Source organism: Alnus glutinosa, chromosome 2 (assembly GCF_958979055.1).
Source record: "Alnus glutinosa chromosome 2, dhAlnGlut1.1, whole genome shotgun sequence".
NCBI classification, from domain to species: Eukaryota; Viridiplantae; Streptophyta; class Magnoliopsida; order Fagales; family Betulaceae; genus Alnus; species Alnus glutinosa.
Genome location: NC_084887.1, coordinates 10,096,431 through 10,108,039, shown reverse-complemented (window position 1 = coordinate 10,108,039; position 11,609 = coordinate 10,096,431). Strand labels below are relative to the sequence as shown.

The window sequence follows — 11,609 nt, the reverse complement described above, 5'->3', positions numbered from 1 at the left end:
AAAGACTCTTTAAGGACAATTATGTCTTTGGTGGCTCATTTTGACTTGGAGCTTCACCATGGATGTGAGAACAACTTTTCTTAATGGTGAATCAAAGGAGAAAGTGTATATGACACAATATGAAGGTTTTGTTTCACCAAATCAGAGTCATTTAGTTTGCAAGCCGAATAAGTCTATATATGGACTTGAGCAATCCTTCCACCGACGGTATCTTAAATTCAACAATGTGATTTCTTCATATTGTTTCATAGAAAACGTTGTTAATCATTGTATATATATTAAAGTCAGTGAAAGTCGATTCATTTTTCTAGTCTTATATGTAGATGATATCTTGCTTGCTAATAATGATTTGGCATTGCTTAGCGAGGCTAAGCTTTAGAGTCCACAACATTTTGTCCCATAAATAAAGATGTTCTATGTCCCATATTTATTGAGGAAACTTTTACTTCTATGTGCTTTTATTTCCATAAAGATGTTCTTTGAATGCAACAATAGTTTCCTCAATAAATAATAGCAATGTATCTAATGGAAATAAGCACATGGAAGTAAAATATCTTGTCATAAAAGAGAAATGTAATGAGCATAAGATTTCAATTAGTACATCAGTACTGTGCTTATGGTTGCAGACCCTTTTACTACGAAGTTATCCCCAGGATTGTACAAAGATCATGTAGGTTATATGGGTCTATTAAGATATAATTCTAGTTGATGTACTATTTGTGCACATTTTGAGACATATTTTAATTATTTTTCTGCTTATGATATCTTGTATGGCAGAAAGTTTGACCAATGAGTAGATTTCATGAGAAAACCATTCATAAAAAAGAATTAACCCATAAAGATTTGATTGCTAGAATTTGGTGAATATTGTGATCATGGAAGGGTTTATGCCATTTACAGGTATATCTCTGCCGTGGTTCATATTATCATATTCTTAGGTAATCAAATATAAAGTTTGGCTTAAAATTATATCATGATAGTTTTAATAAAATGCGCACGTATGGTTATTTACACATACTGTAAATGTACTATCTTTAAGTGTTTTATTAATATAGGTTTTTTTTAGAAAAATTATAATTTATAAAATACTTTTTGAAAATATTCTTTTTCCTGTCAATATAGTTCAAGTGGAAGAATGTTACAGCCTAATGTTTAATCGGGCCATATGTGAACCACATTTGACAAGAGAACACACTTAGGCTTGGATGAAAGAGTCCTGATTTATAAAGTCAAAATTAAGTGGGCCTAAATGGGTGGTTTAATTGAAAAAGTATCAATGAAATGATATTTTTGATGGGAAGTGACATTTCATGAAAAGTTATAACAATTAGTAGGGGTAGGTATTGGTTCGATAGGTGGTTAATCCAGTCGGTTAACCCATTTTGTTGGTTAAGTCGGTTAATTCATCGACTTCAATCTGACAAACAATATTTTCGAAAATATCGGTTAATAGGTGGTTGGTTAAGTGGTTAAATCGGTTAACATTCGGTTAACATAAGTAATGAAATGACGTCGTTTTTATTTTTTTAAAGAAAAATAATAATAATAATAAAAAGATCAAACATTTCGTTCTTACTAAAAAGACGTCGTTTTGTTTTATGTCAGTTCGGTTAATCGGTCGGTTAAAACGCGGTTTGGTTCGGTAAGTCAGTTAAAATTTTAACCGAACCAAAATTAGTTGATAGGCGGTTGACGATGGTTCGGTTTGGTTCGATAAGCAGTCGGTAAGCGATAGTCAGATAATTTGCTCACCCCTTCGCGCACATGAGAGACCCATCTATTGTCCATGCTTAAAGAAATCACGAACTATATGATATAGGACAATCAAATATGATGATCAAAAGTCAAAAGACATGGAACAAGCTTCTCTGCTGTGTTTCTTTTCTTTTTCCTTTTTTTAAGAAAAAAATAAATTCTACAATTTGTGAATTCAAATACTAAATATTATTGCTATTAATCTTTTTACCTAAACCACACAGCAACTGAAATTGGACCAAATATAACGAATTGAAAATATAGTGTTAGCAATTAATACAAGTTCTGTATTGCCCTAAACCCAGCAAAGAAATTACAAACTAATAAAGAAACGAATTAATTAATTAATTTCTGAAGAGCCATTTAAGCAAGAAAAAAAAAAAAACCAGAAGGAATAATAAATTAAGTGCTAACAAGGAATCTGACGAGTGAACCATCTAAGGATTTTCACAGGAAGCTTCACAAGAGCCATAGCCATATTCGCAAGTCCGGTACAACATATGCAGCATGGGCACAAGCAACTCAGCACAGACCTGCCATTCAAAATTAATAAACAAGATAAAAAAACCAATCAACAAATATAATATATATTAGGAAAAACTTCACTTATTTGGTTTGGGGTATTCGAAATGATGCTGCCTTCAAAGGGTTTCCCGTCATTAAAAATGAAAAATAAAAAAATAAACTTCACTTATCCCTTAAGTATAAGCGCTTTCCCAATCATACCTTCAAAGTTTAAAAATTTACGTCGTCGGCATCCCAACAATTTTCTCATTTTGTCCCCCGTTTCTTTTTTGAAAAAAAAATAAAAAAAAAATAAAAAATCACCCACATGGTTTATTGGATCTGCTGACCCATAGCCTGGCCTCCGTTGGCACCAGACCCTTAGGAATTTTGAGTTTTTTTTAGGGGTATTTTGGGTATTTTAACAAAAGGAGAAAATTATTGGAATACTAAAAATTACAAATTTTTAAATTTCGATGATTGCAAAAGCTCCTATGCTTCACGGGGTAAGTGAGTTTTCCCAGCTGTATTAATATGTATACTTAAAGAACATATGCAATTCAATTCATAGGAATGTTAGAAATATTGGCTTAGGGAGTTAGGGTATGAAAAATGCAGTAGAAGAAAGATCTATGGTGCAATCTAAGAATTTACAGAAGGGGACAAATGTTTCCTTGATGATTTAGGTTTCACTAAGAGAATCAAGATCAGGAGGAAACTATATATATTAAATGAAGAAAAAACAGAAAAAACAGCATGAATATATGGATATATGAAAGGCATCGAAGAGAACAAGATCGAGCAAAAGAAGAAGAAAACAAAAGAAAACTCACCCAATAACCCACACAACTGCACCCACAACGGATAACAACAATGCCACCAGTGCAAAAGGCAGTCCCAGCAAGAAACCCAATGGCCTGCAATCTCCCATTCTCTCTCTCTCTCTCTCTCTCTCTCTCTCTCTCTCTCTCTCTCTCTCTCCCTGTGAAATTTCTTTGTTGTGAGTTTTTGCGGGGGATTTGTTGTTGACAAATAAAATGTGCGTTCAAAGGAAGTATACAGCGATGTGCCGCCTCAGACGCGGAAAATAACTACCGCCTTCGTAGACTTCCATGTGGACAGAAGTACCCTTTTGAAAAATATTGAAATGTTATTCAGTAGTGTCAGGAGGCTCTCTCATGTTTCTAGAAGTTGTTGGGTACTTTGGGGAAATTGGTCTTCGGAAGCTTCGGCCCTATTTCTTGTTTGGTCGCAAATCAGAATCCCGGTCACTACGTGTCGACATGTTTTTCATATTGTAGAATTTGATTAGGCTTTTGAGTTGACCTGGTTATAGTTTTGACCAAGGAAAATTACACCTTTTTTTTTTTTCTTCAAAGATCCCTTTCAATATATATATAAAAAATTAAAATACGGTCAAATGTCCAAGGTTATAAAGATTTCCTAATAAACTAAGTTAGAGACACAAAGGGTAGAGTTCCCTCTACGCAGGCAAAGTCAGACTCAAACCATAACAGACTACAGCTGCTAAAAAATAACCTAGACAATAGAAGATGCATCTACGGGACATAAACATCTACTTGATCTAAGAAATAACATACATTCTGAACTATAAAATAACTTTTACAAACCATGTTTTTATTTTAAAAAACAGAGCAGACTGCAAAGGAAAACAAACTACAAACAAAGAAACAGGAACAACTTCAACTGTACTGGTCGGAGGGGCCAAAACCAATTCCCCCACTTCCCCTTTTTGCTCGACGGTTTGGATGCACAAATTGTTAAGACACCGAAATAATTTCCATAAAAATCGGACAGTTTCAACACTATAGCTTTTCCGAAATCCTCGGCCTGATGCCCTTGTGCAAGAGAGCAATTACTAAAGAAACATAACCGCTCATTCACCCAAACCTCCCTTCCATTAGAGATCCATTGGCCGTCGTCACTGCAGGCTTCCATGGAGAAAACTTGCCTACCGATCGGCTCCATTGGTTCCAACAAATCCAACATCCACATCCTGTAATAACTTCAGATCCAACAAAACCAAGCAAAACCGCCAAATCCCTGAGAATCCTTGCTCTTCTGGATTTCAGTATGGGTGAAAACTATCTTTAAGATTCGTTCGTCCTCTCCAGAAAGATCTTCTCACCCCTAATGGAGACCCTTCCACCGAAACACAAATCTTGACTTTTTATGGAGACCCACTCTGATTCAACATTAGCACCAGACTTCACGCATCAAACTGGGATCCTCCGTTAGTACACCCCAACTAACCAACAGAAGAAAGCAGAACAAATAAACATAAAAACAACTTCTCCATCCTACAAACAAGATGAGAATAAAAACCCCCCTCTCCTCCAAGGTGCCGAAGATGCCCTAAGATAGAAAGGAACACCTATCGTAATCTAAAGAAACGAAACACTAAAACACCAAGGGAGGAGGGAAGCCTAGTGCTTCCCTTCGGCCTTCTCTACAACCAAAGCTTTCATTTTCGCTCTCTTTCAGCAAATAACCATAATAAATCTTTTTTTCGCACTTACCTTGGGTTGATGTTGTGTATAACAAAGGAAAATTACACTTAATTTAGAAACAAAGCATTCTCAATTTTTTTGGGGGAATAATAATAAGATTTTATTGATGTGAATTTGTGATATAAAGGCGAAAAGAGTTTTGAATTTATTGTGAGAGAAAAGTGAAGAAAATAGTTTGACTTTTTTAAGAGAGTAATAAGAATTGATTGATGTGATATAAATGCGAAATGAGATTTGAATTTTTTTTTTTTTTTGGTTTTTTTTTTTTTGAGAGAAAAGTAAATTAAGTTATTTGGTAATGTAAAAAATGCGTTTTGACTTTTTTTTCCTTTTTTTTTTTTTTTAAAAAAAAAAGGTAAGTTGCCAAACGGGCTCAATAGAAATGTTAGAAATACCGTAAGCCCATTATTTTATAAATCCTCAGAAAAACTCACACATAGCATGAATAAATCTTAATTATAGAAATGGGTGATGTACATTAGTGTCTCTTGGAATGGGTAAAATTCTCCCATTCCTATAAATATGGTTTTTTTTTTTTCCTTTTTTTTTCTTTTCTTTTAAGTAAATTGCTTTAGAATAAAAGATAGTCTTAAACAATTTAATGACCTGACTCTTTTTTATTATTATTATTATTTACTTGAGATTGGATTCGGTTTGGGTCAAGTTTGGATTGTAATTAAATCTATTGAAATTGAGATACGTATTCTTTGTTTTCTGTTGTAGGACACATGCCCTAATTGCAATGGGATCCAGCTCCAATTAGAACTGGACCATAGCTAGCAGGCCCAATATATTTTATTGTAGTATCTTATTCTTTAGGCTGAAGTTCTCGGCCCAATTGCAGCCCAAGCGTTACCTGAATACTAAATAGCCAGTTTGAAGCGTAAGCCTACCTCAAGACCAAGTATTAAAAAAAGTAAGCAGAATAATAAAAAAAAAAATTAAAAAAAAAAATTTTTTAAAAAAAAAAAAAAAAAAAAAAGAAGAAAAAAGAAAAAAGTAAGCCTACCCCGAAAACATACACCTGGCCCAAAACAAAAAGGACAATCAAGTCCATTCAACAGTCTTGTGCAAAGTTATATTAAAAAGTAATGGGCACTGTCTGTCTACTTTTAATGTTATTTGTTTTAACAAGCGATGATCCAAAGCTTGATGGGCTTTGTGATGTCAGCCCAATAGAATGGGATTGAGACGGGAGTGTACAGGGACGGAACCAGAATCTCTTATGGGCAAGGGCCAATGACCAAAAAAATTTGTTGGTAAGAGTCAATAGGCTAAATTTTTATTTTTTATCTTACAATTTTTACTTTATACCTATTTTTTTATTTTTTATTTAGAATTGAGGGGGGCATGGCCTATATAGTCACCCCTCCCCCTAAATTAACATTAATTTTATTAAATATAACTCAATTTTCTCATACATTTACGTTACTTAATGTTGTTTATCTTAATGGGTTAATGCGACAGTTTTCATCAACCCAATAAGGATATAAAGCATATAACATTTCTCTTTAGGTTATGTAGCATCGTAATTTCCCAAGGGCAAAGCTTACTTAGTTTCTTCAAGATTGCCACGGATTAAAGCATCCACATCCATACTCTTTAATGGTCTTTTTAATTATCCTTTGTGTTAAAGAAAATATGAAGGAAGACTCCTTTATCTCTTATTTTATTAATTTTTCCCTCCAAACTCTACTCCTCTCTTTAATTATTCTATCTCTTAGCTTAAAAGAAATAATAAAAAAATTAAAAAATGAGTCATTCTCCAAAATAAAGAATGAGATGTAGGGTGTTTTTTAAAAAGTGGTTCTTTTAATTTTAAAAGGTGGAGTTGTTCTTCAAAATTTGATGAAAATTTTAAGAATCCAATGTGGCAAAGTTTTATTTATTTATTTTTTTCGCTTTTTAAAACTAAAAATACTTTTCAGTTCAAAACATTTAACAAATAATTCACACAAAACATTGCTTTTCAAAAAACCAAACAGAAAATACTTTTTATAAAACAGAAAGAAAAGAAAAGAAAAACAATTTTTAGAAAGCTTTTCACCCCTTCTTATATGAATATTTTGAGAAGCACATGCGAAATTTTAAATTTAGGGGCCGACTTATTATTAGTTTATAAAATAAAAATAAAAATAAAGATTTATGGTCACATGACCACTCCCAACAGAGGATAGGAGTGTCCTTTCTTCTATGTTAAGGGTGGCCGCACGATCACTCTTTTTTTTAAGTAAGAATTTTATGAGCTCAACGCATATGTTTGTGTTTTCTCAAAATAAACATGTTTATTATTATTTTTTGAAAACACAAAAAAAATTTCCAGAAAATTTTACCAAACAATTTTAGTCCTCCATGGTGATCGATCATTGAGAAGCATATTTACCGTACCCTTCTCCAAACTCCAAACTGCAATTCATTGTCAATTACAGCTAGCTTTAATTTGTATCATCCTCCTACTCCCTTATTTTATTTTTATTTTTATTTTTTGAAAAATTCCTGACTTTTAAGCCAAAGCAAAATTTAAACTAATAAGAAGAGATAAATTTAATCATTTAATCATATACTTTAACACTTCCTCTCACGTGAGGGTTCAAACTCAATTTTAATACGTGATACCCAACATGTAGAATATTTAATTAAAAAGAGAGGTAAATGAGAGAGATAAAGATTCAAACTTAAAATATTTATTATGATATTATATTAAATCACTATTAATTTTAAAAATTTAATTTAATAAAAAGAAATAAATTTAATTATCCTACTATACTGCGAACAAACTTGGAATCGGTGAAAAATTTAGTTGCTCATAAATTAATGTCATGAACCCCCCATAAGTTTGACTTGCAGTTGACTCGTGCCTCCTACCGTCATTGGAGCCACTGTACGTACTTACAAAAAACTCTCTCTCTCTCTCTGTGTGCTGACACATGCATCGATTCGATCATTCGCAAACAAAACACTCCTTACCACAAAACCCATTCAGAAAACACTTGCAAGAAAGACAAAAAGTTCTTCTCCACCACACATATCTTCAGATGATTTCGACCTTGTTCTTAAAATATCATATATTTCCTGTTACAGACAAAACCCCGCCTTCTATTATTTAGTCCTCCATGTCGAACTTTCAACTTCATCCAACAGCTAAAATCTACTCATCATTGCACCATGGAACTTAATATTATTTTCCCAATAATTCAGTCCCATAACGATAGAAATTCTTCATGATTTAGCTAAGTTATCCTAAACCAAAGAGATTTAATTGATTTGATTATATTTCAACTTATTCAAATACCTAAAGCTCTATAAATACAGATCATTGTATTCAAATAAAATTTTAATGTATAGATGTAGGTTATAGGTCGAACCACCTTATAATGATCGATCTATGTGTCTTTCTCTCTTTCGCTTATTTCCTTAGAGTATTATTAGTTTTTATAAGTCCCCATTACTTCATCATATTGTCGTTTTCTCCCATAAGATTTATAATATCATAAAAAATAGTAAATTTTTTTAAAATATTTATTATATATTTTCTATGTCACCATGATTTACGGTCTTCATCAATCGTCTTCTCTTTCAGTTTTGGCTCTCTTTTCTTTTCTTTCATAAATCCCCTATTATATATTTTTACAAATTTAATCATTTATTTGCTGCTCTAGGTAGTAGATTATATTGTAACTCTTAAGGTTATTGATTTTAGGCTTTAAAACAGAAAACTACTTGAGGATCATTCTGTGTCTAAATCAGTACCGTTGATCTGTTGCTTCAGATTTTTCTTCATCCCCCTACTTTTTTGAATGACATTCACATCAAATGAGACAAATATTTTATAGTGGAAGATAAGCCAATCCCTTCAGTAGATATATAACTTTTACATAATCAATAATCATAAGAGATTTTCATATATTATGATTGCATGCATGTACTGCATGTCAATGGGATATGTCGTGCCTGTACCATTGTTTCAATAGCTATCACGTCAGGAAACATTAACAGTCCCACATAGCAACTCGATCAAAATCATGGACATATTCAGTACGTGTTCAATAAATATTGGTAGAATATAATTTAAATGATTAAAAGCTTATGTGAAAATACGTTGAAAAAATAGAATTTTTGTTTTAGAAAAAAAAAAATGATTTTTAAGTTTTTTATATACTAAAAGCATTTTTTAAGATTCTTAATACAATTACAAACAGGTACGTTCTAAGTTTACCATTTTTTAAGATTCTTAATACAATTTCACACGTGAAGGGGAGTGTTACGATATAATTTAAATTATTAATTAAATCTACTATTTTCTATAAACTTCAACTTTAGAGATAAATAAATTATGATTTAATACATGCTTCATAATTATATCAACTGAAACCGGCCGGCCTTAATCCTAAATTTTGTCTGTCTATCTATCTATCTATCTATCTGCTACAAGTTTCTGCATAATATCATCATACTGAAATTTATTCATTCAGAATTCAAAAGAAAAAAATAAAAAATAAAAAATAAAAGAAGATAATAAAAGAAAAGGAGAAATATATTCATATATAATTACTGAATGTAAATTAAGTTGAACTAAAATACAGTCCAGAAATGGAAAGTGAGTTGAGAAGAAGATGTTCCCAAATGGGGTTGAATTATTGAAGAGGTGGGCCAGGTGAGGGCTAGGTAGGGATTTGGATTGTTTTTAGAGGGATGGGGGACCTCTTTGTAATTGACCCAATTGATTGAGAAAGATGGATTCGATTTCGAACCAAATCACCGGCAACAACAATTATTTCTGTTTGGAGGACCCCATTTGTGACATGTATGACCATGTCTAATAGGACCAATATTCATGGCTTATGTCCTTTTTAGTAGTACTACAAAAGAATCCATTTGCGAAATGTCCCTCTCATGGCCCCTTTATAATTTATATATCCATATGGCCTATAATCAATTTAAAATAACCCCTCAAAATTTAAAAAATAAATAAATAAAAAAGTTGTGGTAATTCAAAACCAAAGTATTTTTTCTCAATATTCTAAAAGTCCACCAATGTAATGCACCCTTCATATGTGGCCAGTAATTATTTACCAACACAGCTTATATATGTTACGATTAATTACATCCGTCCTTTCCCAAGGCATTTCTTTAGATAAAGACTCCATTTTTATTTTATTATTTATTGTTGCTTTAAATTGAGATAGAGATATTGTTGCAAGTTTCCTCATGTGAATAGAATAGATTCATTTCTGAAAAATGTTTACAATAAATTCTTTAAAAATTGACCATTGAAGAAAAATGATTTGGATTGATTGGAAAATGAAAAGATTTGTACAAGTTTAGATCAAACATGGTCCTAAATATTTTATCTCAATCCTTATTCACATGTCATGTGGATGCAGATAACGTTAACAAAAACACTATTAGTGTATGCAGATGTGAATAACGGTTTTAAGATATGCGAATGGGGTTATTAACTCCATTCTCATACTCTTTATATATACATATATTTTGTATATTTTTTATATACATTATATTTAATAAATTTATTTGTTTTGAACTCGAATATACATATAAAGAGTATGTCAAGTTTTGAACTCGAATTAGAATCTTTTACAATTATTTGTTCGAATTTAAAAGAATTCGAACAGCGGAGCAGGTGATTGTTAGAGACTACTTATGAGATCTACCTGACTAGATAAGTGATTGGACAACTAATTTTTATTTGGTCATGTGAATTCTATAAATAGTCTAATAATACTAGAGCATCTCCTGGTATTCTCCTAGTGTATATCTGGAATGACATATATGTAATTAAAAAAATTACATTTACGTCCTTTTGGATGACATAGATGCAATTTTTTAATAAAAAAATTATATCTATGCCATTTTAGATGTACACCGAGAAAACATCAAAGATACTTTAACATTACTCTAAATAATCTCTCATAATCATATATTCAATTTTTTTTAAAATTCAAATAAATAATTATAAAGATTCTGATCCGTAAAACTCGGCTAAGTGACATGGCGAGTACCAAAGATGTCTCAAGGACGTACATCTCTGAAGGTTGGAGGTGGGCGACAACATTAAGTTCATCAAGATCTAAGATCCGTACCAAGCCATGCTGTCAGATTTTTTGTGTGATTTGAAGCTTCTCTTCTAACATTTGAAATGGGTAGGACACAGTGCTTCAATTTTTTTATTTTTTTATTTTCTAATTAAAAAAGAAGTTGCGAGCATTCTACGTGAGCATTACCAAGTACTCGCTGAAGATGGTTTAGAAGGAGCATGGACGACGAAGAACAAGCACACCTTCAAGAACAATTGAGTTATAATCTGATTCAACCTCACCAATACATTAGTAAAACTCAAGTTGATTAACACTAATAAAAAAAAGAATAATTCTCGTTATGGGATTCGAACTCAATTCCTATTCCCTAGTATTTTCTTAACTTCATGGGAATTCTCTTGAAATTACTAAACCAGTGTCGGTGCTTCAACTTCATATTGGTAATGAGAATCTAAGTTAAACAAAAAAAAAAAAAAAAGTGTCACTAACCTTGAAAGGAAATTTAATTTCATCCTGAATGTGCTTTGGTTGAAGTGGAGGAAAGAGATCATTAAGATTATGTGAGGCAGAAACTTTTAAATGGTCAAATGCATTTTCTTGAAACATTTTCTCTCCTTGCTGAATTCCTTTTTTTTTTTTTCTTAAAAAAAAAAATCGTTTTCAAATTTGGAAGATATTTCCAAAGATGGAGCTCGCCAGCATTTAGGTTTAGGATACTCGATCGTGTTAATAATCTCGAAACTTTTTTTAAACAAGTGGACTC

General features: G+C 31.9%; 1 protein-coding gene across 1 annotated transcript; it reads right to left on the bottom strand.

Moving 5' to 3' along the window:
* Positions 1–1,983: 1,983 nt before the first annotated feature.
* Positions 1,984–3,269, bottom strand: LOC133861576 (signaling peptide TAXIMIN 2). The gene is made up of 2 exons (XM_062297368.1): positions 3,093–3,269; positions 1,984–2,288 (listed from the first exon to the last, which is right to left on the bottom strand). The coding sequence occupies exons 1-2, from the start codon at positions 3,188–3,190 to the stop codon at positions 2,165–2,167; spliced, it is 222 nt and encodes a 73-aa protein (XP_062153352.1). The 5' UTR covers positions 3,191–3,269; the 3' UTR covers positions 1,984–2,164.
* Positions 3,270–11,609: the final 8,340 nt, after the last annotated feature.